Source organism: Phaseolus vulgaris, chromosome 9 (genome assembly GCF_051622355.1).
Source record: "Phaseolus vulgaris cultivar YP4 chromosome 9, ASM5162235v1, whole genome shotgun sequence".
In the NCBI taxonomy this organism is placed as follows: domain Eukaryota; kingdom Viridiplantae; phylum Streptophyta; class Magnoliopsida; order Fabales; family Fabaceae; genus Phaseolus; species Phaseolus vulgaris.
The window spans coordinates 7886743-7906939 of NC_143506.1; the positions used below are offsets into that span (position 1 = coordinate 7886743).

The window sequence follows — 20197 nt, forward strand, 5'->3', positions numbered from 1 at the left end:
TCTATCCTCTTTTTCTCCCGATCATCTTCACTTTTATTCCATCGAAATTTATATCATATTTTTCTCCTAATCATCTTCACTTTTATCCCATCAAACTTTCTGTTTTCAAATTCAAATTACTAGAAGTCGCAAGTTCCAAAACCACTTCCGTTCCAGAACCAAGAAATCAATCTGTAAGTGTTGTTTTTCAACTATAAAGATGTTATTAACAATCTGTAACTGTAATTGTTAATCATTTATGAATGTCTTTGGCATGGCATTATATGATGACAATATTATAATTATTGTGCTCACACAAACAAATAGAACAATTAAAAAATTGAAAGAGAAATTAAGTACCAGAAAAAAACTGAACCAATGAGAGGGTTACTATATGAGAAAACATATAGGAAATTTCCATCCAAACGATCGTGATTGAGATGCATTGCAGTGATGGGTGAGTTGCAGGGATTATGGTTTTCTTAGGGGTTTAGTTTTTAAAAAAATTCAAAATTAAATATTCAAAATTCGAAATTTTAAATTTTAAATGGTAGTTAAGAGGAGATCCCCTATATATAGGTAATTTAAAATTTAAAATTTAAAATTTAAAATTTTATATTTAAAATTCAAAATTCAAAATTCACTATTTAAATTTAAAATGGTAATTAAGAGGAGATCCCCTATATATAGGTAATTTAAAATTTAAAATTTAAAATTCAAAATTCACTATTTTAAATTTAAAATGGTAGTTAAAAGTAGACCCCTATAGATAATTTAAAATTTAATATTTAAAATTTATTAGTACATAAAACGTATACGAAATTAAATATTAAAACTTAAATATTAAAAATTCAAAAATTAAATATTAAAAAATTAAAATTAAAATTCAAAATTTTAAATTTTAAATGGTAGTTAAGAGGAGATCCCGGTAATTTAAAATATAAAATTCAAAATTTAATATTTAAAATTCAAAATTTAGTTTTTAAAAAAATTAAAAATTAAATATTCAAAATTCAAAATTTTAAAATTTTGAATTTAAATTTTAAATTTTAAATGGTAGTTAAGAGGAGATCTCCTATATAGGTAATTTAAAATTTAAAATATAAAATATAAAATATAAAATATAAAATATAAAATATAAAATATAAAATATAAAATATAAAATATAAAATATAAAATATAAAATATAAAATATAAAATATAAAATATAAAATATAAAATTTAAAATTTAAAATTTAAAATTTAAAATTTAAAATTTAAAATTTAAAATTTAAAATGTTTTTTTAAATAATTTCATATTTTATATATTTATTTTCACATTATGAAAATATATTCCGAATATATTTTTTAATTTACGCTATCTATTTTTTCCATCTAAATAAATAAAATTAAATAATATGTACATAAAAATATTTTTTAAATATTATCATATTTTATGTATTTATTTTCACATTTCGTAAAATATTTTCTGAAAATATTTTAAATTTAGCTATCTATTTTCTGTCACATACTTTTTTTTTCTTGGTATATGTATGTTTGCATTGCAACAGTGTTTTTATAATTTGTGTGCTTTTAGTATTGATTTATATTTTAGAATTTTTTAAATAATTATTCTAATGTTTATTATTATTATTTTACATTTTAATACATTACATAACTAAATGAAAAATATAAGTTCTTTTTAGACATTTATTTTCACATTTTGAAAAATATTTTCTAAAGATATTTTTTTTACGCTACTTTTTTAAATAATATATTGATGAAAATATTTTTTAAAATATTATCTATATTTAATATATTTATTTTTACATTTTTCGAATTATTATATGAAGATATTTTTTAATTATATTTTTCATTTATATAAACAATATTTAATATATAGATCAAAGTGTTTTTTAAATATTTAATATTTAAAATTCAAAATTTAGTTTTTAAAAAAATTCAAAATTTAATATTCAAAATTCAAAATTCACAATTTTAAATTTTAAATGATAGTTAAGAGGAGATCTCCTATATAGGTAATTTAAAATTTAATATTTAAAATTTAAAATTTAAAATTCACTATTTTAAATTTAAAATATAGTTAAGAGGAAATCCCCTATATATAGGTAATTTAAAATTTAATATTTAAAATTTAAAATTTAATTTTAAAAAATAAAGAAGTCACAAAATAACAAATATCTCCTCTCATATATTTTTAAAATAATAAAATAAAACATAAATAGTATAATGATAAAATTTGAATAAATACTATTAAATAATATATGGATTAAAATGTTTTTTTAAATAATTTCATATTTTATATATTTATTTTCACATTTTGAAAAATATATTCTGAATATATTTTTTATTTACGCTATCTATTTTTTCCATCTAAATAAATAATATTAAATAATATATACATAAAAATATTTTTTAAATATTATCATATTTTATGTATTTATTTTCACATTTCGTAAAATATTTTCTGAAAATATTTTAAATTTAGCTATCTATTTTCCGTCACATACTTTTTTTTTTCTTGCTATATGTATGTTTGCATTGCTAACAGTGTTTTTATAATTTGTTGTGCTTTTAGTATTGATTTATATTTTAGAATTTTTTAAATAATTATTCTAATGTTTATTATTATTATTTTACATTTTAATACATTACATAACCAAATGAAAAATATAAGTGCTTTTTATACATTTATTTTCATATTTTGAAAAATATTTTCGAAAGATATTTTTTTTACGCTACTTTTTTAAATAATATATTGATGAAAATGTTTTTTAAAATATTATCTATACTGCACATTCTCGATTTAAGATACCTATTAATGTAGAAGTTGGTTGCTTTTGTTCAATAAACAAACAATCTGATCTTGCAAAGCTACTAAGAGAAACAACCGCAATTATTTGGGATGAAGCACCAATGACTAATAGATATGCTTTAGAGGCATTAGATAGATCATTAAAGGACATTCTAGATTGTGATGCTCCATTTGGGGGAAAGTGATGATATTAGGAGGAGATTTTCGCCAGGTACTACCAGTTGTTCAAAAGGGTACAAAGGCACAAATGATTTCTGCATGTATTGTTAAGTCTCCTTTATGGAGTAACACAAAGGTATTGCATTTACAACAAAACATGCGATCATTGCAAGATCACAATTTTGTAGAATACCTCATGCGCATTGGAGATGGGATTGAACCTACAATTCTTGATGATATGGTGAAAATACCCCATGAACTAGCAATACCATGGGAAGGAGAAAGTTCAATACAAAAACTTATACAAGAAACATTTTCCCAATTGCAATTTCATACATGGGATGCATCTTATATGGTTCAGAGAGCCATATTGACTCCAAAAAATGAAGATGTTGAAATACTTAATAACATGATTATCGATCATTTTTCAGGAGAACAACATAATCTATTGTCATTTGATGAAGTTGAAGGAGACACACATAGTCTATACCAATAAGAGTACTTGCACTCCATTGCTCCAGGTGGCTTGCCACCTCATATTTTAAAGCTTAATAAAGGTGCACCATTAATGTTGTTGCGAAACATAGACCCTAAATCTGGGTTATGTAATGGGACGAGATTATTGTGTCGTGGGTTCTACATGAACATGTTGGATGTTGAAATCTTGACAGGTCAACATGTTGGAAAAAGATCTTTCTTACCAAGAATTAAACATAAAACAACAGAAAGTGCAGGTCTCCCATTTGTGCTTATTAGGAAACAATTTCCTGTGAAATTAAGTTTTGCCATTACTATAAATAAATCACAGGGGCAAACTATACCTAATGTTGGAATTTACCTTCCACGACACGTTTTTAGTCATGGTCAATTATATGTTGCACTATCAAGAGGTGTTTCTCAAGCTTCAACAAAAATTATTATTAAAGAAGGACACCTTGATGAGAATCAACTAAAGATGGCTTTTTATAATGAAGAACAAGATCATTCGCCTTCACATTTAAAGTTTTTCTTGTTAATCTTTGCAAAAGATAAAGCCCAAGCCCAAGCCCAAGAAGGCCAAAGCCCACAAAAGCCCAAAGTCCATCCCATGAAGGGCAAGACCAAGTATTAAATAAATATTGTTTAGAAAGGTGCTTAGAGGGAAACATTAGAAACCTTTATTGTTAAAGCATCTTTTAGTCTTTAGTTAGGAGTCTTAGGGGGGGTGTTAGTAGATAGGTGTAGGAGTAAATAAGGAGGTGCCAAAATGAGAGAAAGGATCACACCTTCCTCATGCATTGTTTTAGGCGCCAGTTCTAGAAGCTTTTTAGGAGGGAGTTTTTGAATTTGTGTAGCTTGCATTTCAGCACCTTAGGCTATAAATAGAGGTGCTCCCTTTGTAAAATTCATATTGGAATTTATCTAAAGAAACTATACTCAAAATTGGAGTGAGCATTGGAGAGCTTTTGAGCCTTCTTCTCTAGTCTTATCTTGAAGGATCCATGGTGTCCTCAAGTGGCGGCAACACTCTCATCTAGGAGCAACCACACTTCTAGTGGCGAGATCATTCATCATTCTTCCATCTTCATGAGCATTCTCTTCTCCTTCCTTTCTTCTCTTGTTAATTTCCTTGTCTTAGCTTGTTTCCTAGTTGTTTTGGTTCGGCAATTTCAGCTTGTTAATGTGTAGCTATGGTTCATTTGTGTTCTTGGCTGTTCTTCATCTTTTCTTCTTCAATTCCAGCATTTTGATTCGGTACCTTGCTGTTTTGTTTTTGTTAATTAGTGTTTTTGCCTTTCCTCCATTTCTTTTGGTTCAATTTGACAATATGTGGAACATCCAAATGAGTTTGGGATTTGGTACTAGTTTTTGGTGAGTTCTTGTCTTAGAACATTGATCCAACTCTAAGAAAAGTGCCTAAATAATGTTCAGCTCAAGGTGATTCATAAGAATGTCAAGAATCATTCTCTATATGGCTAGTGGAATCACATCACACCTTGAGGGAGAAGATGGAAATTTTACAAAAAAATGTTGTTTATAAAGATATTTTGTTATCACAAAATCAGGTATTGTTCGTTTTATTTATGTGTGACACGTAAAGATAAGTATAGGTTATTATTCTACTTACACTATTTCTTATATATATATCAAAGGTAACATAATATACAAGAAGCCCTTACAGTTGAATGAAGATAACAAAACAGGGCATTCACACATTTATCTACACAAACAGGTAATTATCAATATATGTATATTGCATATATTTGTGTGTGTATTTTACAATTTATTCATAATTGACATTTTTTCGTAGGGAACAAAATATGTAAAGACGAGAACAATTATAAGGATGATCAATCATTCGCATTGGTTAAGCCAATTGACATCAAGGTATAATGATTTTACATAATGATGATGATAATATCATTTTTTTTATTCATAATGTATTATAAATTTATATTGTTAATATACATGTGTGAAAAATAACATTTTTCTTATTTTTGTTTTAATATTAAATATAAATACAATATAAATGAACACATAAAAAATGCGGATACAGGCACTCGCGCCTGTGTTCCCGCTAGTTGTGATAACGGTTCTAATGGTAATCTAAAACAATATATATAGGAGAATTGGTTGACATATTTTATTTTCCAAATTTATCCTTTAAAATGTTTAAATATAATAAATTTACAAATTATTTATTTTAAACTAAAAAAATGAATTTTAAAAAATTTATAGAAAAATTGAATTTGAAAAACTACAAATATATCAATTTTTTACAATTTTATCCTTTAAATAATTCTTCCCAATAAAAACTAACTACACAATAAAACAATTACATACAATAAAATTTAAAAAAATTATTTATTTTTATAATCACTTTTAATAAAAATATTTCCATTCTAACTTTTTTTTACACAAATTTATTCATATTTTATCCTTATATCAATATTTCATTTTATTATTTTATTTTGGATATTTATTCATCCTATAATCACTTAAATTTAAAATTTAAAAAAAGTAAGAAATAAATTTAAATTTTATTTATTTTAGATTTTTATTTAAGTAGAAAATAAAATAATTTAAGATTTTGTATTTATCCGTATATCAGTTCTCAATTTCATATTAGTCTATTTTAATGAGAATAAAAAACAATTGTATTAACAAATATCTATGATAAATCTTTCAATTTTTATAGATTTTCTTAATATCAGTATATTAAAATTACAACATTTGCTAACAATTGCCTACAACTCTTCGCTTTACTAATATAATAATTTCTATGCACTCACAACAATTATGATATTATTATCAGCACAAATTACAATCCATGCAACAAATTCAGATGATACTAATACTTCAAATCGTGCTTGCACAAGACAAATAAAAATAAGTTTTCAGTTATTACACTTTATACTTTAGAAAGCAGATGAAGAGTCATATACATTTGTATTTTTCAATCTTGTGCGCACATAAAAAAGAAAAGGCAGTCCAAGAAAAAAGAGCAATATTCCACGATGAAGAACATCTATCACATAAAAATACTTTAAAAAAAAGCTCCAAACTTTATCAAAATTCAATTCAGATTTGAAATTTGAATTTCAAATTTGATTACTGTTTTTTCTTCCCAAATTCTCAGATTTTGCAACAACACCTCACTTTTTTCTTGCATTACCTTCTTTAGTTGCTCTGTGATTCTGTAAGTTGCAGAAAACACCCAAAACATTGTCAATTGAAACTCTAATTACTCCATTATATTAAATTAAATAACATAAACAGATGGAAACAAAATGCCTCAGTTTTTGCTTGCATTACCTTTTATAGGTGTTTTGTGATTCTATTGCAAAATCTTCTGCAAAAATGATATAGAATACTGGAAAACGAAACAAACAGTCATTTTTATGTTGCGAAAAAATGTAACAAAATGAGAAACAACAATATGAAGATCAGTGGAGCAAAGAAAAAGTAAAATAGATGATGAAGAGAATAACAAAAACATCAAAAGCAAGCAACTTTGATAAGAAATCTAAAAAAGAAATCATTTTTATGTTGTGAACAACATAATAAACACATAAGCAACAATATCAAGAACAATGGAGCAAATATAAAGTGATAAAGTGATGAAAAGAATCACCAGAAAAGATAAAAGTAAGGAACTTTGATAGAAAACCCAAAAAAATCAAATTGATATTGCAAAGAGCAGATATTGTTCTTTGAAAAAAATTAAAAGTTGAGACCTTTCCTGAGAAACACGAAGAACAGAGAAGAAGATAACAAACAGAAAACCAAGAACATCAAAATAACTGCAGAAAACACAAAATATCTCAAAAAATTGATTAAATATTCACCTGTTCTTTGAAAAAATTAAAAATTGAGACCTTTTCCTGAGAAACACGAAGAATAGAGAAAAAGATACCGAAATAAAGAATCGCAACATTTGTCCCAAAGTTCTATTTACCACTTTGGTTTGACCATCGGTTTGTGGGTGACAAGTGGTAGAAAATAAAAGTTTAGTACCAAGCTTTCCCCACAAGGTCTTCCAAAAGTGACTCAAGAACTTGGAATCTCTATCGGACACAATAGTTCTAGGAATCCCATGCAAACGAACTACTTCTTGAAAGAAGAGGTTTGCAATATGACATGCATCATCCACTTTGTGGCAAGGAATAAAGTGAGCCATATTTGAAAAACGATCCACTGCCACAAAAATGAAATCCTTTCCCTTTGATGTCTTGGGTAATCCTAAGATGAAATCCATAGAAATGTCAACCCAAGGCATTGAAGGGATAGGAAGAGGAGTATATAAACCATGGGGATGCAATCTAGATTTAGCTTTGCGGCAAGCTATGCATTTTTCACACAAACTATGAACATGTTTATGCATATGAGGCCAATAGAAATGTTCATGCAACACATCCAAAGTTTTTGCAACCCCAAAGTGACCCATTAAACCTCCCTCATGTGCTTCTCTAACAAGAGATAATCTAATGGAGCTTTGAGGAACACAAAGACGTTTTCCTTTAAAAGGAAAGCCATCTTGTATAAAAAAATCTTTGTGTCCTCCTTTGATACACTCTTGATAGATAAGAGAAAAATCAAGGTCATCGTGATAAAGATCCTTAATGTGATCAAAGCCAAGAAATTGAGAACCCAAAAGATTTAGCAAAGCATATCGTCTAGAAAGTGCATCGGCCACAATATTAATTTTGCCTTGCTTATGCTTGATCACATAAGGAAATTGCTCAAGAAATTCCACCCACTTAGCATGCCTCTTGTTAAGTTTGTTTTGGCTTTTCAAATATTTAAGAGATTCATGATCACTATGAATCACAAACTCTTTAGGAAAAAGATAATGTTGCCAAGTAAACAAAGCTCTAACAAGTGCATATAATTCTTTATCATAAGTGGAATAGTTGAGATGACTCCCCTTCAATTTCTCACTAAAATAAGCTATAGGGTGGCCCTCTTGAAGGAGAACAACCCCAATGCCTGTGCTTGAAGCATCACACTCAATCTCAAATGTTTTAGCAAAATTAGGAAGGGCTAAAATGGGAGCATTAGTCAATTTTTCTTTTAAAACATCAAAAGCATTTTGTTGTGCTTCTCCCCATTGAAAAACCACATCCTTTTTCATTATATCATTGAGAGGTGCAGCTATTGTACCAAAGTTGGGTACAAATCTTCTATAAAAAGAAACAAGTCCATGAAAACTTCGGACTTCATTCATAGTTGTAGGCGTAGGCCAATTTTGAATGGCCACCACCTTAGCTTGATCCACATGGACCCCTTTGCTACTCACAACAAACCCTAGGAATTCTATATGATCAAGTGCAAACATACATTTAGGAAGGTTAGCATACAAATGTTCCTTCTTAAGGGTTTCCAAGACTTGTCTAACATGCATCCTATGGTCATTCAAAGATAAGCTATAAATGAGGATATCATCAAAATAAACAACAATAAACTTACCAATGAAAGGTCTTAGAACATGATGCATGAGGCGCATGAAAGTACTTGGAGCATTAGTTAAACCAAAGGGCATAACTAACCACTCATATAAACCAAAGTTGGTCTTAAAGGCCGTCTTCCATTCATCACCCGGTTTTATACGGATTTGATTGTAGCCGCTTTTAAGATCAATCTTTGTAAAAAAATTGGAACCATGCAATTCATCCAACAAATCATCAAGCCTAGGTATGGGATGCCTATACTTAATTGTAATGTTATTGATAGCCCTACAATCCGAACACATCCTCCATGTGCCATCTTTCTTAGGGACAAGGATAATAGGCATAGCACAAGGGTTCATGCTATCTTGAACCCAACCTTTATCAATTAAAGCCTCAATTTGTTGGCGAATTTCCTTGGTCTCACTTGGATTGGTCCTATAGGCCGGACGATTGGGTAAAGAAGATCCCGGAATCAAATCAATTTGGTGCTCAATCCCTCTCAAAGGTGGAAGGCCTTTTGGAGGATCTTGAAACACATCTTGAAACTCCTTTACCAAATTATCCAAGCAATGAGGACTATCTACAAGTGGTTCTAACTTAAGAGGTATAGGAATAGCTAAGAATATAGGATTGTGAGCCACTATATCCCTTTGGACCTCATGCCTAGACACAAGAAGCGTAGGCTTAGGACTTGTAACTTTCTCACTCTCCCTCTTTTTCTTCATAAGAATTTGGTCCTCATGGACTTCTCTTGGAGAGAGAGATTTCAAAGTAACCTTGTGACCATGGGAATCAAAAGAGAGTTTATTGGTAAAGCCATCATGAAAAACTTTTCTATCATATTGCCAAGGCCTTCCCAAAAGAACATGTGTTGCTTCCATGGGTACAACATCGCATAATACCTCATCTTTGTATTTTCCAATAGAGAAATGGATGAGGACTTATTCACAATGATTTCTTCTACTTCACTAAGCCATTGCAATTTGTAGGGCTTTGTATGAGAGATAGTAGGCAATCCAAGCTTATCTACTACTCTTGTACTAGCCACATTAGCACAACTACCCCCATCCACTATTAAAGAACAAATGTTGTTTTGAATAAGACATCTTGTATGGAAAATATTTTCCCTTTGACTTTCATCAAAAGGTTGTGAAACTTGTCCAAGAAGTCTTGTCACAACCAACAAATCTCCTTCAAGTGGACTCTCACTCTCATTCTCACTAGATGCTCTAGAATGTGAAGAATGCCTAGGTGAATCCGAATCATGCTCACTCATCACAATGCCATTATGCACAAACATATTCCTTTTAGAAGGACAATTAGCCGCAATGTGACCATAACCCATACACTTAAAGCATTTCTTACTAGACGATTTAGTTGGAGATTTAGGAATAGAAGTAGAAGGCTTAGATTCCTTAGGTTTGAAAGAAGAATCGTTAGAAGGAAATTCGGAAAAAGACTTTTTATTCTTCCAAGAATTGTTGTAGTAACCATCATTGGGAACATTTTTAAAAGTATTTTTCTTTGCAAGTTGGGCTTCCACCTTCATTGCAAGATGAACCAAAGAACCCAATGAGGAATACTCTGGAAGCTCAACAATATCTCGAATATCCTTCGTTAGACCACTCACAAACCTAACTATCATAGCTTCCTCACTCTCATGCATATCTACCTTAAGCAAAAGCGTTTCTAATTCTTTGAAATAAGCATCCACACTTAGCGTGCCTTGTTGAAACCGTTGGAGTCTCAACATGAGGTCTTTCCTAAAGTGTGGTGGCACAAACCTAAGGCGCATTTGATCCTTTAAAGAGTCCCAAGAGTCCACGGGAGGACCCTTGTGATAGATAATGTCCTTTACAACACTATGCCACCATTTCATGGCATAATCACTAAACTCTAAGGAGGCTAGCTTAACTTTGTGGTCATCATGGACCTCATGGACATCAAAGATTTGTTCACATTTAGCCTCCCAATCTAGGTACACATTAGGATCACTATCCCCATTAAAACTAGGAATTTTGACCGAAGGAAGCTTAGCCTTGGCGTCTTGGTGATATCCATCTTCACGGTGACGTCTATCTCCATGAGTATGAGGTCTATATCCATGAAAGTGGGGATGAGGTCTCCTTCTTCTATGTTCCTCTTCACGACCATGATCATTGGAAGAACCTCTAGATGAAGGTCTATGAGAATGACGCTCTCCATGGATAGAATGAGAGGACCTAGGTTGCTTCATGTCAACTCTTTGCAATTTTTTCTCCAACCATCTTATAGCTTCATCTTGGAGAGTAATGGTTCGTTTTGCTTCTTTTAATTCACCAAGAACAAAAGCTTTACTAGGAGAATGCTGTTTGTAAGAATCACTGCTGGAATATGAAGCCATTTATAAAAGAAAACAACAAACAAAATAGCAAACAATGTTAAGAAAACAAGGTTAGCAAAAAAAAAAAAAATTGGAGCAAAATGCCGAAGTGAAGTGTCACTTAAAACACTCCAAAGAAGGAATACTCCCCTTTACCAATCTGATCTTGAGGCCTTTTGTAACCTCAAATGAAAGATGCCAAAGCAAGAGCACACAATCTCAAAGCAAATCACCACAAAACCAAGGAAACAATAAAAGACAAGCAAGAAAAAGGTATAAACATGCAAAGGTTATAACAAGGAATACTAGATGTATGACAAACTCAAAGAGTAATGAAGAAAAGACAAGCAAGAAAATAAGGTACTCAATGAAAAAGAAGGCACACAAAAGAGACCTAAAGAAAAGCACTAGAGTAGATGAAGAAAACAAAAACAGAACTACTGGAAAATATTTTTGTGCAAACTGTGCTTGATGTTCACCGATTTATCTGGAATGATATAAAGCGAACTGGATAATGAAATTTTAACCACAGAAAATTCAAGATCTTAGCTCAACAATGGCACTGGAATTACTCAAAAACAGTAAGCCAATTAATTGAGATAAATTTTCTAAAATCACTGCCAGATTACCATATTTTTTTCGGCAGAATTACACACTGTTTGTATTTGATTTATCATTTATTTTGTACTTTGAATTTTGAAGTACTTCTTTTTTCTACTTTTTTATAACACTTTGACGAACACAAATCCAGAATTTCATAACATTCTAGTAAGTAAATCAATTGCAATAAGGCAAAACAGTTAGCACATTTTCTGGAAAACAAAGGAATCCTAATAGGAATGAAAAAACATAATTAAGAACTAACAAAGACATAATGGAAATGATGTATAAGAACTTGTATAGATCTAAAATACAAGTATGAACTCAAAACTAAACATAAAATGCATCAAAGGATCAAGAAACAAGTTCAAAAAAACTGTATTATACAAAAGCAAGAAACAAAAATTACAATAAAAGGACCACAAAGAATTGATAACATTCTTGGAAAAACATGACTATGACAAAACTTAAAAAGGATTCAAAAAGGAAAAGACACAAACACATGATAGGCACAATTAAGAAAACAGCAATAAAACCCAAAATTAAGCCTAAAAACAGAAAGATAAACACAAGAATGTAGAGTTCTTGAATTAAAAGTGCAAAACAACTCAAAATCAAACAAGAACAAACCTAAGACTCATGATACCACATGATATGATTCCAATAGCAAGATATAAATGATTCTTTGACATTTTATGGAATCAACTTGAGTTGGAGAATGAAAAGGCACTTTTAATAGAAATGGATCAATGTTCTATGTTTCAAGAACTCACCAAAACTTGCACCAAACACCAAACTCACATGGAAGACCCATTTCTTGCCAATTGAACCGATTAAAAGAAGTAACAAAAAAGATGAACCATTTAAATTTCTTAGAAACTGAACTGCACCGAACAAATTAATAGGAAATGAAGAAGAACCAAATGAAACCAGCCAAAGAGAAGAAGAACCGAACCATAACAAGAAATAAGCTAAAGCACCGAATGAAATTGCAAGAATAGGAACCTAAGACATGTTTTAGCTTCGTATGAACATGGAGATGAAATGAAAAGATGGAGAAGAGAGAAACTTATGTGAATGAAGAGCTTGGTTGATGGACACGCCACTTGAAGTATGAATGCTCCAAGATAAGTGTGAATTGCCGCCACTTGAGGGAACCAAGGCTCTCAAGATGAGACTAGGAAGAGGAGAAGACAAGTTCTCACAAACTCAATCACCAATTTGGGAGAGTTTTGCTACTTCAAACATCCATCTGAATTATGAAGCCATCCTTTTATAGGAGCAAGGGCCGGTCATTTGCTTACAAAGCTTATTCCCTAAGCTACCCAAAAGACTCCTACACTCACGCCCCTACTAAGCTCACTCCCCAAGCTTCTAGAATTTTCTAAACTAAAGCCTAAAGATGTTTTTACAAAAGAGGTGTCTAATGTTTCCCTCTAAGCACCTTTTAATACAAAAGATACTATAAAAAGAGAAAACAATCTTCCACTATTTCCTAATTCCTTAAACTTGCTCCTTGTAAGCCTATGAGGTGGGCTAATGACTTCTTGAGCGTCTTTAACTTGGGCCTCTACCTCTTCTTGTCATTGATTATTGGCTTCTATTTCTTCTTGATCTTGATCTCCATCAATGTGCCACGTGTAAAACATTATTCTTATAGTAAATTTGATTTTTTGTTTATTTTTTTCAAAAATTCATGAGAACGACACGTGTAGAAAGTTGTTTGTTTGTACTCCCTCAATTGTTATATATATATATATATATATAAAAGAGAATAAAGTGTGTCAATAAAACATTTTTTTAAAACTAATGTATTTAAAATAATTAAATATACCATTGAATTTTTTTAAAATAAACACCATTTATAATTATAAATAAATAATAATTTCAATTTCATGTAAATTATAGTATTTACACTAAAAAAATTGAATACTGAAAGAATTATAACTTTATATTTATTATATTGTTATTTTTTAATTTATACTTTTCATCTTGGTACTGCATAATTATTATTAGTTGGAGAAAAGAATCATAAGAAATTTTAATAAACTTAAATTAAATTAAAGGTATAACCGTGTTTTAAATTATAAAGTAACTATACTCAATATTTTGTGAAATATTTTAAGAAATAATAAAATTTTACGTTCATATATTTTTGAAGAAAATGAATGCAAATATAGAGAAGATAGAATTGAAAGCAATGTATAGGGTAAGGGTTTAATAGTAGTATTGATTGTTATCCATGGTACAGTTAAGCGTATTTGTGCAAACTTAAAAGAGGATAACGTTATACAGTAAATTCCTAGAAAGAGCAAAAAGAATCAGAAAGTTATGGTAAAGGGTAATCACTTTCTTCTAACAACCATATCAGCAGCAGCACCTTTTTCCACATATGTTTGGTTGAAACTTTTGATTGGCCATACCATATTTTTGTCCTTGGAATAATGGAATGTGTTTCTACCGTTACAATATTATTATAAGTCTTGTTGCTAAAATACACATACTCTTTAATTTTATTTGGTTTTCTCCTTTTATATAAGAACAACACACTTCCCCTTCTCTCGGACACTTCCAATGGCTAATACGGCACCGTCTCCTGCAATTCTCCTCTTCCTTCCTCTATTCTTCTCCCTCGCTAGTTAGTTACCTCTTTTTCCAACCGTTACTGTATTCACTGTTAACTTTTTCCCCGCTTTCAACAAAACCAATCTTAATTAATTTTTCTGTTATTCTCCTAATTCTTTAACTTCTTCTTGCAGACTCCCAATCTTTCATAGGAGTGAATTACGGCCAGGTCGCCGACAACCTTCCGCCGCCGGACTCCACGGCCGGTCTTCTCAAATCCACCTCCATCGGAAAAGTCCGCCTCTACGGCGCTGATCCCGCCATCATCAAGGCCCTTGCCAATTCCGGCATCGGAATCGTCATCGGCGCCGCCAACGGCGACATTCCCAGTCTGGCCTCCGATCCCAACGCGGCCACTCAGTGGGTTAACGCGAACGTGTTACCCTACTACCCCGCCAGCAACATCACTCTCATCACCGTCGGCAACGAGATTTTGACCTTGGCCGACCAGAGTCTTGTCTCGCAGCTCGTGCCGGCGATGCGAAATCTCCAGAATGCCCTCAACGCGGCTTCTGTGAAGATCAAGGTCTCCACGGTGCACTCCATGGCCGTGTTAACTCAGTCGGATCCGCCGTCGTCCGGGCTGTTCAACCCGGCGCTCCAGAACACGCTGAAACAGTTGCTGGCGGTTCTGAAGGATAACAAATCGCCGTTCACGATCAACCCGTACCCGTTCTTCGCCTACCAGAGCGACACGAGACCCGAAACGCTGGCGTTTTGCCTCTTCCAACCCAACTCGGGCCGGGTCGACTCGGGCAATGGAAAGCTCTACACGAACATGTTCGATGCCCAGGTCAGTACAATAGGTGTGACTGTTTTTTCGGTTTTAAATATTTTGTTATTATGAAAAGTTGACGTGTGAGTCAATTAGACAATCATCCTCTGTTTTGTACATTCCATCCACGTGTCTGCACTTATTCCTCCTTACCCATATCATTATATATACACACTCACTCATGCTTTCAAATCTTCCTCTTCACTCCAACCAGTAGATCGCTAATCTTCTCTTTCAGCAGCCTTTGCATTTGTAGAAGGACATCAAGGATTCTAATTTAATAATATATTCCTTATTGATATGTTTTATTAGTATAATAGTTAATGATTAATAATTAATGCTACTATTTGTTTTAGAGTTAGATACAAATTATTTTAATGAAGTTATTGTTAACCGTTACGCGTACTTAAATTAATTTCGTTTGGCCTTAGTCTTGATTTTTGAAGTTAGGGTGACACGCATTTACCCATGACGTGATCTTTGTTTTTTCTTGTTATTACTGTAGTGATGATTGATATAATAATATGATGACGGTGATTTCTTTCCATTTTTCAAATGTAAAGCGTTTGATTGGACTACATACATGATTTAATTGCCTATTCTTTTGCCCGTGATGCTGCAATGAGAGTAACGTTGCTTATACAACTCCATGATTCACAATATTTCATTTTATAATAATTTCTTGAAATGGGTTACATTTTAAATCAATTGAAACTTCGTCTGACAGTTTTAAAATCTTTATTCAACACTGGATAACCGTAAAATTCTTAGTTTATCATGCAATATGCAACAATGGATGACTTGAGCTTCACGGACTAAACTAGTAAGTAGATCTAGTTACTAACACTTGTAGATTTGCGTAAGTAGGACTCAATATGTATGGATGACTTGATACGTAAGAGTAAAGAAAAATTTGACAAGGATTATGGATTGACCTCACCCCGGTGTCATAAGCCAAGATAAGAGTGGAGTTATTCTTATCTCTGTGCAGTTGAGTAATATTAGTGCATACCCTCACTCACTCTGATTGGAGACAGGCTGGCTACACATGATATGTGGTCACAAAACAAGTCCTTCCAAAGCATCAATAATTGTTGTCATGTTGGGCATGGATAAAGAAAATGGGTCACAGTGAGTGAATATGGTAGGTAAACCCTTGTCTTTTTTAACCTGTTGGAATAAAAAGGTAGGAAAGATTTCAATGTTGAGGAGCACCTTTGTTCTACCAACAACCTACCACTTGGTCCAATTCATTTGCCCCTTTGATTTTAGCATATGGAGTAACTCTAATTTTCCCTAACGCTAGCTTTTAGTGGCCTCAATTTCTAACAGTTCAAAATTTGGTTGGTGAACAAATTATGCTGCTAATTAAATCAAAATGGAAAGAAAACCCTTTAATGATCTCATCTGGTTTGTTAAATAGTTGCGTTTTCCTTACTGGACATTCTTCTTACTTGGGTTTGAATGTTGTGCAGGTTGATGCTGTACATTCTGCTTTGAGTGCGATGGGCTTCCAGGACATCGAGATTGTGGTTGCTGAGACTGGATGGCCCTCACGTGGTGACAGTAACGAAGTAGGACCCAGTCTTGAAAATGCAAAGGCCTTTAACGGGAACCTGATTAATCATCTTAGATCATTGGTTGGGACACCTTTGATGCCTGGGAAGTCTGTGGACACTTACATTTTTGCACTCTATGATGAGGATCTCAAACCCGGTCCAGGATCTGAACGCGCGTTTGGGCTGTTCAAAACTGATGGTACCATGGCATACGATGCTGGCTTAGCCAAGTCTAGCCAGCAGGTGAGGAAATTGCTACTTTAGGCAGGAGCATAGTGTTGATGTCTAATAAGTTTCATAAGATTTTTTATAACATGCAGCCTTTTTTTGTGTGTACAGACTCCATCAACTAGTCCAAAGACTCCGGTTACTCCAGCACCCAACACTTCTGGATGGTGTGTACCCAAAGCTGGAATTTCTGATGATCAGTTGCAGGCCAATATTGACTACGCATGTAGCCAAGGCATAGATTGCGGACCAATTCAACCAGGAGGTGCTTGTTTTGAGCCTAACACAGTAGCATCCCATGCTGCATTTGCCATGAATCTCTACTACCAAACATCTGCCAAAAATCAATGGAACTGTGACTTCTCCCAATCAGCAACACTAACATCCCAAAATCCCAGTAAGTTTTCTAGACACTGAATTAACACTGAAATTTCAATTTTAATGTTGTAGACTCCATTGCACTTTTAACGAGTGTCTAATAAACTTTAAACACTTCTCTTATTTTAATGTGAATAATCAAAATAGCTTAATCCATCCAAAATGAAAAACTAGCCATGAGAAGTTCAACTGGTTAAGAGAACTATTCTTTGATAGGAATGGAATCGGGAGAAAAGATAACATTGTCTTAGCTGGCACAAACGTGTGATGCTTAAGTTACCAACGGCCCTTTTGGCAAAAGGTTACTTTTATACAAGAAAAGACTAATACTTTTGACATTTTAGGTGGGGTATGTTTGGTGAATGATTGGAAATTGAATTATATAATATATGCCGTTGTTCTGGTTCCTAATCAACGGCATGACTATATGGTGTGTGTGGGTTGTCTAACTCGATTTCCTGCTGTTGGTAGGTTACAATGCTTGCATATACTCTGGTGGGGGCAACTGAAACAGAGGCTTCAGCTTTATCTAAACTAATAAATTATGGGATGGATGTGTATTTAGAATTAAATGAGTGAATAAGGGCGAACGCTGTAATTGTATTTAGTTTTAGCCTTTCATATTTATAGAGCCATGCCCATCTGCTTTCTGTCTTTTCTCCCCTTCTTAGACTCCCTATCAACAATTGTTTCCTTCAATTTTACGATCCCATTTTTTCAATGTTAAATGTCCTTCCAAATCTCATTATTCTCATCATCTCTCTTTTATTACTTAATTTTGTACATATTTAATTGTTTATTGGTATTGTATAATGACAATCAAAGTGCAACAATTTTTTTAAAATTTTGTTGGTAAAACATAAAATAAAATGGACAAAAGGAGAGGGTAGTGTACTTCAGGTGTGGATCGGAGACGCTTCTAATACTACCAACTACGGTGGAAATGAGGTGGTGAAGTTTATTTAGAGAATTACTACGCAAACTTGGATCTGAATAACTTTATCCATACTAGTCAACAAGTTTTTAACTCTTCTAGATCTCTGGAAATCTTTTTGAATAGGTTATTCATTAATTAAGATTTGAGGAAGAAATTCAATCGGATCCATAAAAGAAATAGTTGACTACTTGTTTTGTGAAAAGCCTCTCTCCATAAAATCTTTGTATAGCTGGATCTTTCAACATCATTCGCGGGAAATTTTTCATGAAGCCAGTGAAGCCACCAAAATAATATGATTTACGATAATAGAAAGATAAAAAGGATTCTGTTTGACTGTTGTTATCAGATGTTCAAATTTTTAACACTGCTTTAATTTGGAATAAAATAAAAAAAATTCTGCTAAATGTTTTACTCTTTAATACACTCATATTTTGATTTCATATGGATGCTGCATATCTGTGTGTATTGTTTCTTTCAAAGATGAATAATAAATAACAACCGTTACATAACTTTATTTAATAAATTTGGAAATAAATATTCAATAATCCGTTGTCGTCCAGCGGTTAGGATATCTGGCTTTCACCTAGGAGACCCGGATTCGATTCCCGGCAACGGAACTTTTCTGTTTTTTTAGATCTTCTTACTCACAACCTTCTCACAATAAATTCTCCATACATTAAAAATGTCAACACAACTAAATCTTATAATTGTGCTTTCATGTCTTAAAAAAAATGTAAATCTAAACTTATTTTAATTATAAAAAAATATAGTGGTGTCCGTAAACACGAATGTACTTTGTTATACTTGTAAATATAAATTTAGTATAAATTAAATTACACAGTCTTAATTAGAAGCACAACTTCATCTTAATTATAAAGGAAATATCTAAAGTCCTGTTCAAAATACAACTTTCATATTAATTTTGAATAAAAATACTAAACTAAGTAAAGTCTACAAAACACTATTTCATTAAAATTTTAGAAAAAATGTCCTGTATGCGAATACAAGTTATTTGTAAAGTTTTTCTTTCAAGCATAACTTACTATTTATTTAATTTTTCTTACAAAATATCCAAATCTATAATTTTGAAAAAAAAATTGCACGATTATAATGCTTTGACATGTGAACTGTAGGTACAACATTTTATCTATCATTAGCGGGAAGACAGGCTTGTGAATGTGAATTTTTTATTTTTTATTTTTACTATTATTATATGTATATTTATATTTATTTAAATAAAATATATTTTTTATCATATTATTGGATTTCAAGAAATTTGAGAAAGAATAGAGATAAAGTGAGAAAGAGTGAATAAAGAGAGAAAACGGTGATAAAATCTCAACAATTCAAATTGGAAAGAATGTGAAAATTGAAGAAATTAAGATATATTTTAGAAAATTAAATTAAAAAAAATTCTCTATAATCAAAAATGCTTTTTAATATGTTTTAGAAAAAATAGAAAATGATGCAATACCGATAATACATTAATAAAATTAAATATTGTTATAAGGATAAAATAGAAAAAAAATTGAGAGCAATTCACTAGTGCAAAATGAAGAAAAGAATGCTCTTTATTTAGTGTGCGGCTTTGCGCTCACACGCATTCGTTAAACATGCGGTGACATTTTTGAAATTATGTTGATTTACAAGTGCGGCTATTGTAAAACTGCATTTTGTAAACCAATCGTATTTGTAAATCAATACGCTTGATTTACAAATGCGGTTTTACCTAATAGCCGCACTTGTAAACCTTTTTTACCCTAACTTTTGGAGCGCGCCACATTCTTTCATACTTTCTTTCTCCTCTCTGTGTTTCCTTTGCATGGTTCCTGCTCCGTTCCAACTCGCAT

At 31.7% G+C, this 20197-nt stretch overlaps 1 protein-coding gene, 1 non-coding gene and 1 pseudogene across 6 annotated transcripts; all 3 read left to right on the forward strand.

Moving 5' to 3' along the window:
- Nucleotides 1–2769: 2769 nt before the first annotated feature.
- On the forward strand, nt 2770–5326 carry LOC137822156 (uncharacterized; annotated as a pseudogene).
- Nucleotides 5327–14149: 8823 nt separating this feature from the next.
- Nucleotides 14150–18164, forward strand: LOC137820401 (glucan endo-1,3-beta-D-glucosidase). Of its 5 annotated transcripts, none has more exons than XM_068624474.1 (5): nt 14150–14483; nt 14605–15263; nt 16721–17047; nt 17144–17429; nt 17882–18164. In XM_068624474.1, exons 1-5 carry the CDS (start codon nt 14420–14422, stop codon nt 17917–17919), a joined length of 1374 nt encoding a protein of 457 aa, XP_068480575.1. In that variant the 5' UTR covers nt 14150–14419; the 3' UTR covers nt 17920–18164. The 5 variants fall into 5 exon arrangements, with proteins under 5 accessions (XP_068480575.1, XP_090151365.1, XP_090151366.1 ...); XM_090295239.1 differs by having other exon boundaries at nt 14355–14512; XM_090295240.1 differs by lacking the exons at nt 14150–14483; nt 14605–15263 and adding an exon at nt 15449–16389.
- Nucleotides 18165–18892: 728 nt separating this feature from the next.
- TRNAE-UUC (transfer RNA glutamic acid (anticodon UUC)) lies at nt 18893–18964 on the forward strand. The gene has a single exon. It is a non-coding gene; the product is annotated as a tRNA-Glu (tRNA).
- The last annotated feature ends 1233 nt before the right edge of the window (nt 18965–20197 follow it).

What these genes read in the sequence shown, in the direction of transcription:
- LOC137820401 (XM_068624474.1), top strand. Translation starts at nt 14,420, where the DNA reads ATGGCTAATACGGCACCGTCTCCTGCAATTCTCCTCTTCCTTCCTCTA. An exon ending in CGAACATGTTCGATGCCCAG is followed by an intron (nt 15,264 to 16,720) that starts GTCAGTACAATA and finishes AATGTTGTGCAG; the next exon opens with GTTGATGCTGTACATTCTGC. An exon ending in ACTAACATCCCAAAATCCCA is followed by an intron (nt 17,430 to 17,881) that starts GTAAGTTTTCTA and finishes TGCTGTTGGTAG; the next exon opens with GTTACAATGCTTGCATATAC.